This window comes from Nilaparvata lugens, chromosome 9 (assembly GCF_014356525.2).
Source record: "Nilaparvata lugens isolate BPH chromosome 9, ASM1435652v1, whole genome shotgun sequence".
Lineage (NCBI taxonomy): Eukaryota > Metazoa > Arthropoda > Insecta > Hemiptera > Delphacidae > Nilaparvata > Nilaparvata lugens.
Window position 1 is genome coordinate 36,332,151 of NC_052512.1, and position 21,307 is coordinate 36,353,457.

At 34.7% G+C, this 21,307-nt stretch overlaps 2 protein-coding genes across 2 annotated transcripts in view; one reads left to right on the forward strand and one right to left on the reverse strand.

Moving 5' to 3' along the window:
• The first annotated feature begins 13,426 nt into the window (after window positions 1-13,426).
• On the forward strand, window positions 13,427-14,170 carry LOC120352958 (zinc finger MYM-type protein 1-like). The gene has a single exon (XM_039435317.1). It carries the CDS (start codon window positions 13,427-13,429, stop codon window positions 14,168-14,170), a length of 744 nt encoding a protein of 247 aa, XP_039291251.1.
• Window positions 14,171-18,474: 4,304 nt separating this feature from the next.
• The window catches only part of LOC111053236 (sodium channel protein para), a 265,185-nt gene continuing 262,352 nt past the window's right edge, over window positions 18,475-21,307 (reverse strand). Inside the window, exon 44 of the mRNA XM_039435819.1 lies at window positions 18,475-21,001. The gene's annotated coding sequence lies outside the window, so the exon portion shown is untranslated. The remainder of the gene's footprint in view (window positions 21,002-21,307) is intronic.

Sequence of the window (21,307 nt, forward strand, 5' to 3'; positions counted from 1 at the left end):
CTAACTAGACATAGAAGTCTCCTCATAACTAACCAAATCCCTAGACATCAGCAATATTTATTGTTCAACAAAGTATCCTGACAACAAAAAATTTGATCCAAAAATATTCTATTGCTTGAAGCAAAGTGTTAAGTTTACTCAAGCAAAGAGTATCTTACTTACATCAGAGTGCTAATATTGTAATCTTAATTTTCCAGCATTGTGGTGTTATTACAGTATTCCATAAAAGGTTTTCCATGCTTGTGACAGAAACTCTATTGATAGAAAATCTATGTTCGTTATAGCTTGACATAGCATTTGACACAAATTCCTCTTGATAGACAAATCTCCTTCGTCAGTGTAAGGGATTGTGATCACAAGTCACTATGATCAAAATACAGTCAATGTGAGTGCTTCAAGTTCCTCTCTCAAATTTTGTATTTCTTTTTCAAATTCTGCTAGTTGCTGTTCCCTGAATGTCTCTGTGGCTTTCATAAAACTCTACTCATCTAGTTGAATTATACCAGAACTTTTTAATTAGATGTGAAGAAGGAACCATCAATTATGATACAGAGAATCAGAGGTTTAAAGATAAAAATCTATATAAAATGAGAACTCAAATAGAATGAGAATAGAATAATCTTTAATCAGTAGATAACTCCTTTTTTAGCTTTTGATGAATTGTAGGAGGAGTTGGAAATCAATGCTGTAATACATTTATTTACAATGGTTCATGTGTGACCCCAAAGCAACTTCATGTTTCACCTCTTCAAAACCCAGCTATAAGACACAACTTCATACCATCATGGACTTCACGATCAAGGCATGTTGTAAGAGGTCCAAAGGATGTAACCTGACCAGAATTGATGTAAGGCCGTCATGGGAGACAGAGGTTCTGCATCACAAGATGACTTCCCGACATCATCAACTCAACTCTTAGATGAAAATGCCGAAATAACATTGAAAGGAATCATGACGGAAACCATCAACAAAGTGCAATACAGGGTTCTATTGGGGCGCTCTGTGTCAAAGATGTAACCTTCAGAGACAACAGCAAAAGTTCATTTCAGTGTTTCTTCACAATTCGTCAAACTATAATACTCATATCATCATTCCTCAACTGGGCAGCGATAAAGAAAAATTGACTGTTATTCCAAATATATCTGAAAAGTATATCTCCTCCACAAAACGAGTCTCAGAGAATCTACAGTTTCAATTTATCAATAAATTCCGTTTCACTCCAGATAGCTTGGACAATCTGGTCACCAACCTTGTCAAATCAGTAGCCACTCCAATGTGCTTTTGCATATTGCCAATGTGTTTGGAGACAAATTAGACCTTGTTTCTAGAAAAGGTGTGTTCACATACAACTACTGTGATTCATGGCAGAGACTTGAAGAGGCTGCACTACCACCAAAAGAGGTATTATTTAGCAAGCTGACCAACAGAGGTGTTAGCAATGATGATTACACACATGCTCAATCCATTTGTAGTCAATTCAACTGTGGAACTTAGGGTGAGTATAGTGATCTGTACCTGAAAACAGACGTTCTTCTGTTGGCAGATGTGTTTGAAAGTTTCCTAAATGTTTGTTTGGAGACTTATGATCTTGATTGCACACACTACTTTACATTGCCAGGCTCCTCTTTCGATGTTATGCTGAAGTATACAGAAGTGGAACTAGAACTCTTGACCGACTACAATATGTATATGTTCATTGAACAAGGCATCAGAGGTGGAATAACAACATGTGTTCATCGACATGCCATTGCCAACAATGCCTACACAGGAGCGCCATACAGGGTTCTATTGGGGCGCTCTGTGTCAAAGATGTAACCTTCAGAGACAACAGCAAAAGTTCATTTCACTGTTTCTTCACAATTCGTCAAACTATAATACTCATATCATCATTCCTCAACTGGGCAGCGATAAAGAAAAATTGACTGTTATTCCAAATATATCTGTTGACCCCAAGAAGCCCACATCATACCTCCTGTATACAGATGCAAACAACCTGTACGGCTGGGCGATGTGTCAACCGCTCCCATGTTGAGAGTTTCAGTGGATGGAGCAAGAAGAGTTGGAAGCAGTGGCAAGAGGTATTACAGTTAGTCCTGATGGAATAAAGTATGGCTACATTCTCGAAGTCGACATTGAATACCCTTCCGAATTGCATGATGAGCACAACAACTTTCCATTCCTGGCAGAGAACAAGAAAACTCCAAAGTCAGGGCATTTAAGACTCCTGACAACATTGACTGACCACAAGCACTATGTTTGTCACTACCGTACTCTAAAACAGGCAGTACAGCATGGGCTGAAAATTAAACAGGTGGATCAAGGTGTGAAGTTTGTGTGAGAGAACCTTCTAGCACCCTACATCATGCTCAATACAAAGCTGAGGCAACAGTCAAAGAATAAGTTTGAGAAAAATTTCTTCAAACTAATGAACAATGCAGTTTTCACAAGATGATAGAGAATGTGAGAAAGAAAATGAACATGGAGCTTGTTAATGAGGAGAAGCGACTCAGGAAACTGATTGTTCGACCGGCGTATAAAGATCGTATCATCTTTGGTGAGAATATCTGTGCTGTAACAATGTATAAGGAGAAAGTAGAGCTTAACAAACCTATCTACATTGATTTGACAGTGTTGGACATTAGCAAAACATTGATGTACCAGTTCCACTATGATGTGATGAGACCGCTTTACAAAGACCGCCTCAAACTGCTCTATCAAGATACAGACAGTCTCTTCTACCTGGTGGAGACAGAGGATATTGTTGACAAAGAGGAGCTGAAAGAAGTGTTTGACACCTCCGAGTACCCCACCGACCACCCATGCTATTCTGAAACCAATAAAATGGTACTTGGGAAGTTCAAGGATGAGTACCGTAGCCAGGGCTTCACTTGAATATGTTGGGTTGAGATCAAAGCTGTATGCCTGCAGATGCTTCAACAAAGATTCAGCTCAATTGAAGAGCGGCTTAATAAAAAAGGCTAAGGGTGTAAGGAGACCAATACTGGGTCAAGAGCTGCCAAAAACACATCCCAATGCCAACCAGTACATTACATTTCAAGACTATATTGATTGTCTCTATAAGAGCAAGGATATTTATAGAGAGCAAGTAATGTTTGGTACTAGAAAACATCAAATTATGACTCTGGTGCAGAAAAAGAAGGCGCTAAGCAATGCTGATGAGAAAAGGTATATTCTGGATAATGGAATTTGAACTCTTGCATACAGACATTACAGGATCGCTGATGCTACTCCGGCAACTAGGGAGGAGGAGGAGGAGGAAGAGGAGGAGAAGGAGGAGAAGGAGGGGGGAGGTATGATGGAACTTCAAGAAATCGTTGATATTAATGATCAGGAATTGGACAAGAGTATTATCACAATACTGATGGCTGGAAATGCTGCTGCTGATGATGATGATTGTATACCAGTGGCTAAATGGTTATGCACCTCATTATCACAGGAAAGAACTAATCAAAGATATTAATAGTTTTGAAGTCGATGATGCAGCATCACAATACAGCATACTCAAAGAATTATTGTAATATACTTCTTATGTATCTGATATTATGCTAAATATTCATATTGAATGAGAAAGACTGAGAAATTATAGAAAACCATGGACTTATTGTCATTTAGGAAGACTGGGTTTGTTTATCAGTGTATTGTCTCTGATGAGCTAACCCTGTCTTTCTAAGTGTCAATAGTTCATGGTTTTTTTTTGTAATTTCTTAGTATTTTTCATTCAATTGTAATACAGCCTTCACTATCAGTGAAGGAGTGATGTAAATCTTGTGAGAAGAAGTATTATGCTAATTATTCATATTGAATGAGAAAGACTGAGAAATTGTGGAAAACCATGAACTTATTGCTATTCAGGAAGATCAGTTTTGTTTACCAGTCCATTGTATCTGATGAACTAACCCGGTCTTTCTGAGTATCAATAGTCTATGGTTTTATCATAATTTCTTAGTCTTTCTCATTCAATTGTAATACGGTTGATGATGAGTATCATTGAGGTCAATGTTATAGATAACCTTTGATGTCAACACTATCAGTGAATGTATAAAAGGAGTGAACACTGTTCCATCATATTCAGTTGGTGAAAATCAGTTGGTGAAGACGCTGAAGTGTCAAGCTGTTCAGATTTATGTGAGGGAGCAGTCATCTTGTCGATTTATGTGAAATAAGTGATAGATTGGGTGAACTATATCATTGGCTAGTTGTTGATGTACTGGACTGAATTATCATTATCTTCTACTGTTTTGTAATGTAAATGATTTTCCATGTGAATTTTATTCATATGAATGCACAGTTTTCTGTATATATATATATATATTACAAATTCAATTTTCACGGTCTTCCATTTCAATGAATATGGTTTGTTTATCATTCTTCTAATATTTGTTTGTGAAAAGTAATAATGAATTTGAGGTTTTAAATCATGGGATACTGTTGTGTACCTAATTGTTGCAGGAATTATAACAAGACTCCAAAAGTTTCGATCCATACAGTATTTTCTTTTTTGAGAGATGAAACTTTGAAATGAGAATGGATACGAGTGATAAGAAGAAAGAACTTCAATTCTACAAAACAACGGTTTACATGAATTGTAGAAGAACAGTGTAAATAAAGTGTCAGTGGAAAATTTAATTAAAGTGTGAAAGAACAGTGTAAATAAAATATGAAATAACAGTGTAATTAGAGTGTGGAAGAACAGTGTAAATAAAGTGTGTGAGAGAACTTTTGTACTGATAAATTAAAAAGTAAATGCAAAGTGTTGGAACTGTCCATAACATCATAATAAATTAAATGTTTTACCACAGTTTTATTGTGATCAAGTTTGTGGGAGCCTCTTTCCTAAAAAAGAGTTGGGCTACCTACATCAAATTTGGTTTATCTTTGATTTACCTCTCCTTTGATTCTGACACAGGCTATTATTAAGTATTTTTGGTTGAGATGAATTTATCAATAGCTCTATCACTGAATCGAGTAGGCCTATGTCTATCAAGCTGAAAGTATAGGATAAATTATTGCATTTGTGGAATAAAGTGTTTTTATTTCAATAAAATTTCTATTTGATAAAATACAAGTGTCTTTAATCTGAAATTTAGATAGTAATCCATCCAATAAAAAATTGATACAGTAACAAAAGTTACATTGCTAAGCTAGTAGAAACTACTATGATCTAAGAAGAATCAATCTACATGTTATGACGTCATTAATTAGTTGTGGGGCCTGAAGTAATAGTAAGTGTTGGTAGAACTCGTTGAATAATTTGCTATAGACAGTAATAATAAAACTGCCATTTATTGTAAATAGTTGTTATGTATTAAGAGCGTAAAACGCAACTTTATCTCTCAAGCCAAAAAAGTTACCATGCGACATGGTAGTGGAGCATGGTAATTTTGAAGAGAGCGATAAAGAAGATTTCCGCTTGAATAACTAACAAAATGTTTTCTACAACTGCAGTATTGGATTCCAATACAATAAACAATTTTCTTTTTTAAATAATTTATCCAATTATTATTATCGCTCATGTTCATTGCTAAATTCATTATTGAGTTGATGATAGCCTTCAAATCGCACTCACACAGAAAATATAGCCTACTGCGCATGTGCGGCGATTAGCAAGCATAAAGTAAACAGCTGGCAAGTGTAAAATAGCTCCTCACAAAACAACTGTATTATGATGAGTTTCCGGTTTGTGAAGAGCTTCATGAGCGGTGTAGAAAAATAATATTATTTATTGTTTATTTATTTACTGTTTTATAAATATTGTAACTTACATTAATAAAGAACTCTAATGCAATCTAATGAATTTATTCATGATAGAGGAATATGAAATGATATTATACACTTTTTTACCAAACTTTTTAAACTTGTTTTATTGAATTGGCAAATAAAATATTGCAAACGCTGGAACGTAAATACATATAATAAATATAAGTATATATATACACAGTGCTTTGTATATATATACACGAATATATTATTTAGTTGACAAGGCATATGCGATGTGGTTTTTCAGGAGAGAGAGAGTGTTTCCCAGGGAAGAAGAGGAAAACTCTCTCTGAACCATATAAATATAAAACCAGTTCTACACAAAGCAGGTCTGGATAGTCAGTGCGTCAGGTTGGTACTATTGCTATAGAGCATTCAGTACTATATAGTCGAGATTATTTATCAATTTCAAATTGTGAATTTTCCACTGTCCGAATTTTGTAGGATATGGAAAATTTCAATATTTTTGAATTCACGGTAAAATTTACGAGTTGTGAATTCTCCAATATTAAATCTATTCCAACTGACAATAGCTCTTGTCCAGGGGAGCTGGCTGGCACACCAGATTACAGGCTTTGTGTAAACCAGGCTTTAGACAATACGTTGCTTTTTTCATACATTTCAAACAACACAAGTGATATTTGAGTTTGGTTGATTGTGGCAATTCATATGCATACAAGTTTAGAGTCCGTTGAAGAATACATTGACAGAAATAACATCCCAATTTGATTTGGGCTACAACTTCACAAAAAACAACAATTGACGTGATTTATCTCCAGCTGTAAAGTTAGAGTGAATACCCAATGTCATAATATTATTGTCTCCTAACAGCTAGACACCTTATTGAATTTTAGACTCTTCGATCAATTTCAAAGACTTTACTAGCTGTGAACAATGATTAATATTGTATGGCAATTATAGATAAAGTAAATTCGTATGGATTTTGTTGGTGAGGAGGCCCTTGTGGGTAGGTCATACCTCGTCTGAATATTATATAATTTAAGCCGTCAATGGGCCTTACGACAGTCCATACTTCAGCTGGGACCGACATTACTTATCCGATAATAATATATAGCCTACTATTGAATTGTGCTAGCTGATATTCCTAACTACTTTGGAACCAATTCATCAACGTATAATGTTTTGAAAGCTATATTTATATAATAATTCATTCAATTAATCTGCAAGTACAGACTTAATCGACACGGGCACGTGTGATTGCTTCTCATCAGCTGGTGCATGCTTATTGCATCAGAAACTTACTGTTTTCCTACAAACAAATACAGATATGATAATTCGTGGCGGATGAGTTTGAACACAGCAAAGAAATAACAGGCAATCTCTGGCAAATTTTCTTGCCAATCTTCTGTAGGTATAAACTGTAACTATAATAAAAAGTTCATAATATAGACATTCAACTCCATGAATTATTACTGTGGTTTCGAAATGAGGAAAATCTGATGGATGATTCCCATAAATAATTCCTAGAACGTGGGGAGCATATCACAGAACGCGGAAAAAGATTTCCGAATAGTTTCAAGTTTCGAGCATCGACTTATTCCATTTCAAACAGACTTTCACATCTCTGACGATGTTCTAGAATTTCTCACATCCCTCAAAGCAACACCCGGGTCAATAATACACAGTGCAAGAATGTGTGTGTATTGTTGACGATAGGGAAGATAGGGATGCTGCAAGAAGGTTGAAAAAATTCTTGAAAATTCTAGAAGGCCCATTCAAAAAAGTAATAACTAACTTCATTATGGAGTACTGAATATCCAGTGTTGATAGAAAATTTAAACTGAGACTAGATAGAATTTGCGAGATCGAAAAATGAATGTGAAGATTGAAATCTGTAGAAGAAACACTAAATCGTTCAATCGAATGCAGTTATTTGAATTCCATGAATAGTTCACATATATACAGACTTATGCGCCACGAACACGCGCATTTCGTTTTTTATCAGTTGATGCTATTCTTATCATTACTGTATCCTACTGTTTCTGTACAAATACAGATAGCATCAGCTGCTGAAAAGCGAAATGTGCGTGTTTGTAGCACAGAAGTCTGTATGCACCTATTTGATGGAACTATTTGTGCGTTGACTATTACAGTTGATTTTACATGTTTTTCATCAGAGGGATAGTGAATGAACTACTTGTTTATCCATGCATAGCTGATTTTTGTTTTGATCAAGTCGCTGTTTAACCAAAATGTTTGTTCTGCAGCGTCAGATAGCGAATTTAATAAGGCGGTGGCAAATTTGAACAAAGCTTCCTAATTTTTCGACAATTCTTGTTCAAAATTCGATTCATCACCTCATAGGAAGGAAACATACTGAACAGTTTAATAATTAATTCAAATTTCTCCTCAAATAACAGTTGGTTAATAGATATTGTTAATCATGTATGAGATAGTTTTTTCTGTCAATTATTTTTCAACCTTCACACCAGATCCTCTACACTTGTGATTTTCCGTAATCTAAGTTACAATAACATTGGATAATTTCTCAAAATACAAAATTTTCTAATCCAAATTCTCTTGACTAAGCAACAAATGATTTTTCAACAATTCAAGTGAAATTCATCGAGAGGAATTTCCAGTATAATATAACTTTTAAAACTTTAATAGCATTCGAATTCCAACAGTATAAAGCACACATTTCCAACCAACTTTTAACACTGATAATAGAGGTTACAAGCAACAACTGATAACAAGGTCTTCATAAATGTTTACTATCTATAAATAATTCATTTCTATTCATGAAGCAATCTTCCAATATTACTAAACATTTCATATATGGGAGTTACCCAACACTGTGACACCAATACCATCACGATTTTCCACAAGCTGGAAAAATTACAAATTTTCCCGAATAAGTTTCCAGAAAACAAGATAGCCTACTGTATTTCTCGTGTATCTCAAGTTTGAGAGGCATAGTTCACAAACATTTCCCATTCCTTTTTCATTACATCTCTTTTCTTCAGAAAAAATTGAAAAAACAGAAAAAATGTAAAATATTTATTTTACATTTAATTTTTAAAAATAGATGAGCTCTTCATAATCTCCCATCATCAACGCACATTATAATGTTCTCCGTTAATAATGTTAATTTATTCACTGATTTTAATCAAGTAATCAAAATGGCGGTCTATGAGAAAATTGAGTCGTGTAAGGGATTTCTATAAAATGTCCAGTTTCAAGCTGGGTTCACTGGATGAACAGTGAAAATATAATTCCCATAAGTTCATAATATGAACTAAAAAAAATGTGAAACGTATCATAAAACTGTTAAAGATGAAAATAAAAAGAGTCGTAGATCGAATTCTTATGAATATTTTTTGAATAATGAAAGCCAATTCAAGCCAGTCTGTGAAACTATGTTCTTGAATACTTTTGGATTAAATGGATGGATGATTCAAAACTGGGTTAAAAATAATGAAGGGACAGAAGATCCTGAGGACAATAGTGAAGATGCTGACCAACAGGAGGAAGATGGTGTTCCAGGAAATTCTAATCAGATGACAAAAGGTAAACAGGCACGCAGTAAAGAAAACTCTGAAAAAATAAAGTAATTTCCGATTGGCTTGACTCATTGCCAAAAGTTCCGTCACATTATTGCAGGGCTTCATCTTCTAAACTGTATTTAGAGCCAATTTGCGATTCAAATCAGGACTTGTACAGAACATACAAGGAGTTTTGCACTATTAATGAGAAACCATGGGCATCCATAACAAAATTCATGGACGTTTTCAAAGATAAAAACCTTTCTATTGGTCCACGTTATAATGGCAGTAGATGAAGATAGAAGAATAGCGATGCCAATTCTCTGCATTAATTAATTATATTTCTACACTGTCAAAAACATAATTGGCATCGTTGTGGACCTATAAAACGATAGTACCACCGGCTATGTCGAATGATAGACAAGGATAGTAAAACCAAAGTTGATCAAATACTGTCATTATAACGTGGACCTCGGTATAGAAAAGACCAGTGTGATACATGCTATGTCTTTAAAGCAGGAAATATTACAAAAGAGGTTCATGATAAACACATTCATGAAAAAGATAATGACAGAAGAGAGAAAGAGAAGGATAAAGAACTTGCCTTGAGAGGTGAGATCTATTGTTTGACTGCAGATGTGCAGGCAGTCAAACTGACCCCAATGACTAAGGCGTCTGCAATGTACTATAAAACTAAGTTATGCTCTCACAATTAAACAGTCTATAATCTAGCTAGCAGGCACTGTAAAGTGTTTTTGGTTCAGTGAGGTGGAAGGTGATCTATCGGCCAATACCTTTGCCTCCTGTTTGTGGGCGTACTTGGAACAACATTGTTGTAACCCATCTCTTCCTATTGTTGTGTACACAGATGGTTGTAAAAACCAAAATAGGAATCAATTTGTGTCGAACGCATTGTTTCATTTTTCAGTGACAAGAAATGTAGAAATCACTCAGAAATATCTTGTAAAAGGACATACACAAATGGAAGGCGACTCTGTCCAATCCAAAATAGAAAATAAAATAAGAGGCAAAGACATTTTCATGCCATATGGAGGCTGGACAGACACCATATCCATATCCATACGAGGCAGTTTATCTGAAACATACTTTTTTCGATGACTTTTCAAAAATGATGAACTATGACTCAATCCGACCAGGTAGGAAGAAGGGTGATCCGTGTGTTGTGGATATAAGATGTTTGAAATACACTACGAATGGGAAAATTCAGTACAAACTTACATTTGAGGACAATTTTGCTGACCTTCCAAGAAGGCCCAACAAGGTACAAAAAGAGATTGGACCATCGCCTCTCTTCAAGGGAAGGATCAAGCTTCCTTTCAGCAAGTGGAAACACCTACAAGACTTAAAATGTGGGATCCCTGAGGATTATCATAGTTTTTATGATTCTCTGCCCTATCAGAAGTGATTTTCCAGTTTTCAAGTTTAATAGTAATTTTAGTTTTTATGATTCTCTGCCCTATCAGAAGTGATTTTCAAGTTTTCAAGTTTAATAGTAATTTTTAATTCCTATTAGTGATATCAGCAAAAAATTAGTATTAAGTCACCTTAACAATTAATAATTCAAGCTGAATATTCAGAACAAAAATGCGCAATTAATTACTCTCTTTCTATTGCATTACAATATAATTGCATCAATGTGCATTATATAATATAATTCTAGTTTCATTTCAAACAACACTCATCTCACCAGAAGCTTTTGACTAATTCCACGTATCTCGAAAAAATACATATACAATATTTAAAACTCAAAATTAGTGAATATTGAACTATCAATATTATTGAAAAGTCAATATTTCAGTTTTAGGTATTTTTTAGTTTTTGCATTATGTTGAATAATTTAAAGATACAGAGTTTTTTGCTCTCCTGAAAAATTGTGTTTTTTAAGATACGACTTGTTAGAACTTAAGCAACGATATGGTATTATTCATATTCACTTGCATAGGCGCCGACTCCATGGGGCCCAAGGGGCTCGAGCCCCCCCAAAAATTTAGTTGAGGGGGCGGAGCCCCCCCAATAATTTGTTGAGAAGGATAATTACATTTTGCTTGTAAGTTTAAAGCATCGCGTGATACGCTACTATAAACTCTTTAAACAGTACTAAACCAATTACTCTCAACACAATGTCATACTGTGTTGTGCTTTTACGAACTTAATACGATGTAAAACTGAGTAAGTTTAGCCAAAGAGATGAGTGTTGAAGCATGAGGGTAAGGGGAGTCATAGATAGTTATAAGAATTTGGAACTGTGCTGCGACGCGAACCACTGTTATTGTTATTGTCTACTTGTTATTGTTATTGTCTAGAAGGGCGACGACCCGGTAAGTCAAACAACCCACCCCTCCCCGCACACTCATGCCAAAAATTGCGCCACTGCTCCTGCACTCACTCTAGCAGTGTGTCCAGCCGTAGTACATTTTGCGAGGGATATTTTGATAATTAGTACTTAATTTTTCCCGGGCTGGACACACTGCATTCTAGTCTGTCTTGTGTTGTGTAGTTGTGATAGTTGGCTAGTTGCTTCTTGCTTGTCAAGTGAGTTATGACACGGTCGCGTTCGCGTATAACCTAATTTCATGTGTTGACGTGTTGTTAGGGCTGCAATTGTTAGAATTGTGCACAGTATGTAGTGTTTTTAGAGTAAGTGTTTATTTTGTCGGCTTCTGCATTAGTGATTTTTTTTGTAGCCTATAATGGATAAATTCATCACTAAGAAGCCTCGCATTGACACTGCAACCCCGGCAAATGTCGAAACAACTGCTTCAACATCAGGCGTGAGCTTTTCACAGCAAAATACAAAACCTAATGACAAGCCTATTGGAGGAAGATCGTTCCAGAAGTCTTGGGTGACTAAATATAAATGGTTACAATATGACGCAACAATGGATAAAGTTTTTTGTCAGACCTGCAAAGAGGCAGAGGCCAAGGGCCTTCTCCAATTGACTACCAAGAAAGAAGATGCGTTTACTACTGTTGGTTTTTCTAACTGGAAAAAGGGATTGGACAAATTTCGTACTCATGAAAATACGTCTGTGCATAAGGAAGGAGTTTTAAAACTTTCATCTTTAGCAAAACCAAGTGTAGCCGCTCAATTAAATGATCAATTGAACAGTGACATGAAGAAAGCCCGTTTGGCTCTTGAAATTATTTTTACAACAGTTAAGTACCTTTGCCGGCAAGGTTTGGCCATAAGAGGACATGAAGATATTAACTCAAATTTTTTGCAATTGCTAGAACTTAGGAAAAAAGACGTTCCTGAGTTAAAAGACTGGTTGGGGCGTTCTGGGTATAAATGGATCTCACATGACGTTCAAAATGAGATAATTGATATATTGGGCAAATCTGTTGTGCGCTCAGTGCTAGATAAAATCAAGAATAGTGAACACTTTTCAATTATTGTGGACGAAACAAGTGATATATCGATTCATGAGCAAGTGTCATTTTGTGTTCGAACTGTAAGTGACGATTTAATAATCAATGAAGACTTTATTGGTTTATATGAGACTCCTAATACCGAAGCACAAACTCTTTTCAAAATTGTTAAGGACATTTTTGCGCGGCTTAATTTACCTATTGAAAAATTGAGAGGACAGTGCTATGATGGAGCGGCAAACATGAGAGGAAGATTTAAAGGCCTGCAAAAGTTACTTTTGGATATTCAGCCCCAGGCACACTACGTGCACTGTACAGCCCATAGTTTGAACTTAGCAGTGCAGGACAGCCTTTCTTGCCTCCCATGCATGAGGGATGTTATGGCCTTAGCCAAAGATCTAATAAATACAGTTAAGGAATCTAACAAAAGAATCAATTTATTTAGAAACATACGCCTCGAAAGTGAAAATGATCAAGCCAATCTTCGACCACTTTGCCCGACCCGATGGACAATGCGAGCTTCAAGTATACAGAGGATTTTGAAAAACTATGAAGATCTCCTACAGTTTTTTGAGATATTTTCCTCAACAGACAAAACTGAAGCAGGTTATAAATGTGCGGGTTTTCTTGAATCTATGATACTGTTCAGGACTTATTTATTTTTGAATTTATATTGCCATGTAATGAACGTAGTAGAAGAAGTTAACAAAAACATTCAGAGCCCTCATCTAAGTGTAACTGAAGTGGAAGGCATGTTTAAAGGATTGATTAGCATTTTAGATGATAAGCGAGATGGCTTTGAGGAGTTTTGGAAGTCGTGCTTAAAAAACAAATTTTCACAAGTAGAAGAGCCTGTGATTCCAAGGAAACGGCGCGTTCCAAATAGATATGAAAACGACGGAGCCAGCTCACCACATAACTTCAACACCCCAAAGGACTACTTCAAAGCTCTCTACATCGAGGTGTGTGAAACGGTGCGATCTTGCATCAAAGAACGCTTTGAGTCCACGGGCTTGTCGCGGCTCGTTGCGGTCGAAAAAGAGTTTTTGAGTGTGTTAGTGGCGAACGAAGAAGGTTCAAGTTTCGAACAGTCGAAAGATTTTTTTAAAAATGACCTGGATGTTGAAAGGTTGCAAATACATCTAAACATGTTAGCCGATATTAATAGGCAAAATAATTTAAAAATGAAATCAATGCGTGATGTAAGGAAATATCTTTCACAAGAGCCAGCCATTAAAAAAATGCTGTCAGAAGTGGTTAAAGTGATCAAGCTTCTTCAAGTAGTGCCAATTTCGTCGGCAACGGCAGAACGCTCTTTTAGTGCACTCCGTCGACTGAAGACGTATCTGAGATCAACAATGGGACAGAAACGGCTGAACAATTTAGCAGTCCTTCACGCCCACCGTGATGTCCTGGACGAAGTTCACTTGAGCACGGTGATGAACGAGTTTATAAGCAGCAATGAACTCAGAAGGCATACTTTTTCAATGGTATAAGGAGAAGGACATTGGCCAATCAATGGATATGTATGTAAGTTAAACTGAATTAAATACAGTAATTATTTTATTCTTCATACTCTCTGTATTTTAAGTAAGTAGACCTAGGCTTTTTATCTTCTGAAAATTTGGCTTTTCGAGTAATATTAGATATTCTTTATGCTATTTTTAGTTCATTAATTTTGCTCATTTTTATTTTATTTTAGTGTGAAAGAGTAAAATGTGATTTGTTTCTGCCTATATTCTTTATACTGCATAATTAAATACAGCGTTTTAGGTCTTATAAATTCAAAATTGGTCCATGATTTAGGGACATTGGCCAACCAATCAATATGTATATATACATATTGGGTTAAATACAGTAATTTATTCTTCATACTCTCTGTATTTTTAATAAATAGAAAGAAGTAAGCTTTTTTCTTCCATAAATTTGACTTTTTGAAAAATATTTTATACCAGTAGTTAAATAAAGCATTTCTAGGCCTTATAAATTTAAAAAAAATTTGTTGGGGGGGGGGGTTGGCGGACCACCCGGTTAGGGCCCCCCCAATAATTTTGACAAGTCGGCGCCTATGTTCACTTGGCGTGTATTGTGTGCGGATCCGGCTTTATTCAGCTTGTGAAAAATAGTGATGGTTTTGAAGCATCTGTTCCCAGGAACACTGTATGATAATCCACCCAAATTTAGAACATTTCAAGCTGATTTGTGTGGAATCTTATGATGCGAAAGCATGGATGTGTAGTACGGTAAGCGATTGAGAACCAGATAGTTTTGTAAAGTAGTTAAAATAGAAATAGGAATTATCTAACCACACATGAGAGAACCACTCAAGAGCTAAACAAATGCCCTGCAGAGAAAATATCAGGCCTGGTTTCACAAAAGTCTGCTAAATTTGAATCGTAATTTAACGCCACAAGAGCCTTCTTAGAGTCAGAGAAGCCTTCTTTTCAAAACAGCCTTCTCTGACTGGTTGTCGTGGCTTTCAATCGTGATTAAAATTCAAGAGGCTTTTGTGCAATCGGGATCAAGTATTTCATACATTACATAATAATAACTTGTAGACAATGATGTTTTGAGAAGAGTGCATGATGTAAAAATTCTGATGGAATAGTAACAAAGTTTCAGATTTGTGATTTTTGGTTGAATTTTTTTGGTTGATCTTGAGTTATGTTTTTTGAGGTTTAATAGCAATGGTGTCATTCCAATACTACAGAATAGTTCAATGACCTCTCAGTGGACCTGTTCTCCACATGAAAGGAGATGTGACTTGGAAAAAATAACTACGGTATGTTGCTAGATTGTGCAAAACTTCTACCTTTTCATGTGAGCCATATGAATGATTTTAATTCAATTAGACAACACATTCGATGCGGAGTTGTCAATTTCAATATATCCAGTCACATGGGCTTGCATGGAATGATTAGAATTCCGCACGATTTGGCAACACCAGATGGTCATATTCCATGGTGATATTTATTAATGGTTCTATTCAATTTGACAACATAGTAGATGCAAAGTTGAATATAAACAGTCACATGAGCTTTCATTAGAAGATTTTTATTCCGCACAATTTGGCAACACAGATATTGTCCAAGCCTCTAGTTGTTTTATTCAGTATATTCTGTATTGTACGTGGCTCTCATGTGCGGTGAAAAAACAATAATATAATCTATTTAAACAGAAAATGAAGTTCCATTGCTGACATAACACTTCCATCCCAGATATAACTCTCAACACAGATAAAAGATAAAATATTTGACTTGAATTTAACACACAAAACGGGTTTGATAGATGATATCAAATTCAAGGCAATTTTCAACTGTATTCCAATCCAATTTATGAATGAACTAGCATACTTTCAAATAGGCAACATTTATGCCTAGAAACATTCCAGTTGCAAACGGAACAGAGATTATAATGATGTTGACGAAGAACACTCAAATACCTAAACAGATTCAGTCTAACTGACAAGTCTTGGATATTAACATTATTAGAGGTACTTACAAATCCTCTCCAAGAGCCATATTTGTTTGGAGAAGTCGTTCATAAATAATTTTTACTAAACAGAAACTTTTAAGCTTCTCCAATCAATTATTCTCTGATGAGACGACAGACTTGTGAGAAGAGGAAAACTTATTCTTCAGATTATTGGAACATGCTTTCTTTGTTTTCAAAAAATTGAATTTGTCCAAGTATCCATCCTGAATTTGGAAGAAAAAGTCCCACAATGACTGTCTTAGTATTTTATCTACCAGTGTTATTATTACATGAGTGTCATTTGTAGCATAAATGAACTGTTAACATGAAATAGATTCTGCCATAAATGATAAAGATTCGATTCATTTTCGAGTTGAATCAAAATACTTTTCCATACCAAATAATGATAGTCACTGTAAACATCTGATGTGCTAGATAAAATTACATCATGTTGACCCTTCCAAAACGAAGATTAGCAAACTCATAGGGTTATTCTGTATTTTTTAAAAGTTGGGTTAATACATACATTGAAATGATAAAAAAAATAGTGAGAATTATTATGGTATTCTGGGGTGGATTATGACATGGATGAAAACTCTCAACTGCTAGATGCATTGAATAAGGCTGCAGAAATCTTGAACAAAGCAAGCAGTGAGTTCACGATAATTTATTGTTAAAGTAAATAGAATATTCGATTGTGGAAAGGTGAGCTCACTATCCCGGTTTTTGTTTTGAAATTATTGAATGAAGATGAATATTCTCAAAACTGATTAATGATGAATACTTCCTAATGGGGATGTACGTCATTTATAACTATCTGACATTGAAAACGTGTGTTTCATGGAAGATACAGTAAATTTTATTGCCTGTTGTTGTAAATCAACCATATTTTCGGTCATTTAAGCTGCGTTTACACCGGAGTTAATAAAACAAGTTATTAACAAAAAGTTATTAGATTGACTAAATCTTGTCAAAAATTTCTCTTAACAAAAGTTAATAACTCGTGTTTCTAACAGAAAATTCCTTGTTAATGAAAAAAATGTTATGACATAATTATGTTGATGAATTTTGTTATCAACATCAGTAAATAACAAACATGTTAAAAACTTTTGTTAACTCCGGTGTAAACCCAGCTTTAAAATCATTACTTCCCGTCCCGACTGATATATTAATAGGATTGCTTGTTTGTATTTCAATGGAAATTTATTATTATTAATTTTCAATTATGAGGCCTTTTGAAGGTTTAATTTTATTGTATACTCAGGCGAGGTGGAATTTGCGTCAGGGACTTCCCACCATACGAATATTATTGGGCTTGTGGAAATCAATGAAAATCACATAGGGCCGGTTTCCGAGCTCGGAATCTGTAAGTTCTGGACTTACTGAGTCCAGGACTAAAATGAGCTCTCGGGTCCAAATCAACTTTCTGAGTCACGGGTTTATGTTCTAAACTCCGGGGTCTATTAAGTTCTCGACTTATTTAAGTCCAGGACTTTAACGCAGTAAACATGAGGGAAATTCTCAATATTTTGCTGTTGTATTGTTGGCATTAGGCCTATAGCAAAACAGCTTATTGCAGCGGGATAATTCAAATGTTCTCTAAACTATTTTGTAAAAATACGTTTCGATATCTTTGTATGGCGTAGGTCTATAAATTCAAAGTAAACCTAACCTTTTGAAACATGAATAAAAAATAAACATTTCATTTTACGTTATGCTATTATTTATCATCGATCCTTGCCATTGATTTTGGAATAAAATTTTAGTATGCTTCCTATTGAGTTGGAAAACGTATTTGTTTTGAAAAAAACTGGAATAATAATAATTTATTATTGTTATATTATTATTAATATGTTGGATATGGCATTGATTAATAATATCCACATTGGGAGATAAAATTCCAAGGCAATCCTTGTATTATTTTTCTTGAACATTTTTAGGTTGTGTCACAGTCGCAAAATGAGGTTAGTTTTTTACGCATAATATTATAAAGAACTTTATTCCAAAATAAACTTGTAAACTATAAATTATGAATTAAGATGTGCTAATTCAAATAATTTAGGTATTCCATGACATTTATTTGGCTATTCATCTACTCCAAACCAATAACTGAATTGTGTTTGCTCGGTTAAGTCTAGAACTTAAATTTAAACCCTGCCCAAGTCAAGGGTTTAAAATCATGCTGTTTTAAGTTCTGAACTTTTCTGGATTTTTGATAAATCTTTGACTTGGAAAGAGACGAGAATCTAATTCAAGTCCTGGACTTATAAGTCCTTCACTCAGAAAGCGAAATTATAAACTCCAGGGTCTATTTGAGTCCTCGACTAGGTTAACGCTCTGACTCTGAAAGCCAATTTTCTGACTCCAGAATTTAAAGCCGATTAAAGTCTAGAACTTAGCAAAATCCCGAGCTCGGAAACCGGCCCTTAATGAATAATTATTGATTGCATATAAATCTTCATTTTAGATATGCATCAATTTTCCTCCTCTCCAACTATGAAGTCGCAAGTCTGTCCCCTTTAAACATAGATCATAATCAACATTCTATATAAAATATCTATGGATAAAGCCTATACAATATTTCAGTTGTGGTTTTGTCCGTTTCCAAATGGATAACATTCGGTTAACCCAACTATATTTTGGTAGAAATCAGTTGACACGTGTGGTTAAACAATTAACAGGTTAGCAGTTAAAAGGTTAATAGTTGAAAGTTGACAGTTTACAGTTAACAGGTTAGTTTGGGACTTTCAATCTCATAAGATATGAAGTTGAACCACTTATAAATGATTATAATTTCATCTTTGAGTTTTCCAATTCTTATAGAAAATGTGCAAACTCATGAAACTGTCAAACCCATTTCTTATGAAGTTAATTACATACAAATGAGTAAAATTACATACCCCGGGGTTTCAGATTTTTTGAAAAATTGTGCTGGTTTCCGAGGAAATGTTAAGATTCCTAAGATACAGTCAACTTATTTTAATAGGACTTAAGCTGTAACAGCATTCATTCATATAAGAAAACATATTTCTTTGTTAACGACTACTATCACATTACAGTTCAAGGAAAAACAATCTTCTTCATTTCATCAATAATTCACAAGCGATAAATAATTAATTTCCACTAGTTGAAAACCAGTCAATATGGCATTTTGCAAAGCGAGTAGCCTATTGTACCAATTTTCATTCAACCATAATTGTTTCCAAGTTGCAGAGAACTAATCATTCACTTATAGTAAGTATTTTGCAAATACAATCTTGAGAGTAGAATATACGTTCAGAGTGTTCCCGAAAAGGTGGCCTCATTATTATCATACCTCCGTAATTTACAAGCAAAAAGAAGTAAGAGAAATGATAATTTTCTCTTAATCCACTGATATAATGTTCCAGAGAAGCAGTCAGAACCCTTCAAATACTCGTAGCATTATGTCACAACAAGTTAAATGGCTGATGAATTCAACTAGTTCAAAATAAGACCGGTTAATTCTAGCTCAAGTAGTTTAACTAGTTACTCAACTAGTTGAATGTTCGAAATTCTCGTGCTTATTGAGATATTCGACTCAGATATGCTGAAAAATTGTTGAAGTAAAATGTGAGATTGTAATTGTAGAGGTGAGATCAAGAGTGTTAGATAGGAAGTTTCCATCATAAAAACTTGTGAATCATAAGTTAATGATAAGAAAAAGTCTAGTCACTACATGCTCAAAAAATATTCCGAAACTGCAAAAATGAAATTCAAAACACATCTAATAATAACAAAATATCCAAATCAAGTGTGTTTTGATAGATTGGGGATCTGGATCTACGAGACATTGAGGCTCGATTGCACAAAAGTGTTTTGAATTACAATTGTGATTGAATGTCAAGCCAACTACTCAGAGAATACTTCTTTACGGGGAGCTTTCTCTGATCGGTTCTCGTGGCATTTAACCGGTTATCAGACTTCCGTGCAACCAGGTGCAAGTGATTGTACAGTCACTAGCAAGTGACTGAACGTATTTTTATCTTGAGAATTCGATTACAACTTTCAGACATCGATGCAATCTCTTTTTTAATAATATTTCCAAGTAGAACCTCATGAGATCACTCAAAATAACCTGAGTACTTCTGGAATATATAAATTTCTAAAATATGTATTTCAATTCTGAAAATATGGACAATATTTATTGGATTCATCAGCGCTCTCCGTGGGGAATCATTAGTAATTAAAAAACATATTGTAGCTGTACACAAATTTCAAAATCACTTGATAAGAAACAAATATTTGAAGAGAACCGTCAAGTTTGTTGGATCAAATGTCATTTAGTGATCTACCACAGGCTACATTTTTCGAGAACACTCTTTTCTTATCAGTTGCTGGAAACCAATAATTATTCTTGTCATATTTGTTTTACAAAGCGGATCAACAACATTTTGTAATCAATCATCTGCTGAATTGAACGCCTTCAATTTTCCACATCAAGAATCACTTCTGTCACATATCACGTATAATTTATCTCGTAGCACGTATCATGTATGACGTATCACCGAAGATTTTGTAATTATTCAAGTTTGCTGGCAACGTTGCATAATAGTTTAAAGTAGAAGTGTATCATTTTATAATCATTTGAAGCGAAATACAATGTTTCTGTCTCTCTCTCGTCCATTTTGTTAGTGTGAATAAATTTATTACATTATTTGAATAATGTTCGTTTGAGTTCGTTTTTGTTTTGCAAGCAATAATTTTGCAATATAACTAAGCACATCACGTCACGCCCACTCTCTCGGTTTGTTTTATTTCAACTTCCTGCAACGTTTTGATAATTTAATTCAATCATCAAATTATACAACAACGTCTCAGGTGCTAGGTGAATTCTGCAACAAGAAATACCCTCAATTAGTTATTTTAAGATAAGATAATATTTTTATTCAACACAGTACACTTTACAATCTACAGTTGAATAAGGTAAGGTCTTAATAATATCAGGTCTTAATTTATTCATTCATGTAAGACAAAGTCACTTACTAAAAACTCGATTCAATCTTCTACATGTCTGTGGAAACACTGTTTTAATTTCCTTCAATTTCAACATGGAACTACAGCCCTGTTACCAAAAATGAATAGAAGATAAATAATTGAGAAAAATTAAAGTGTTACTCCGATCATTAAGGGCCGGTTTC

Bases quoted from the DNA above. Each gene is read 5' to 3' on its own strand.
- LOC120352958 (XM_039435317.1), top strand. From the start codon at position 13,427: ATGTTTAAAGGATTGATTAGCATTTTAGATGATAAGCGAGATGGCTTT.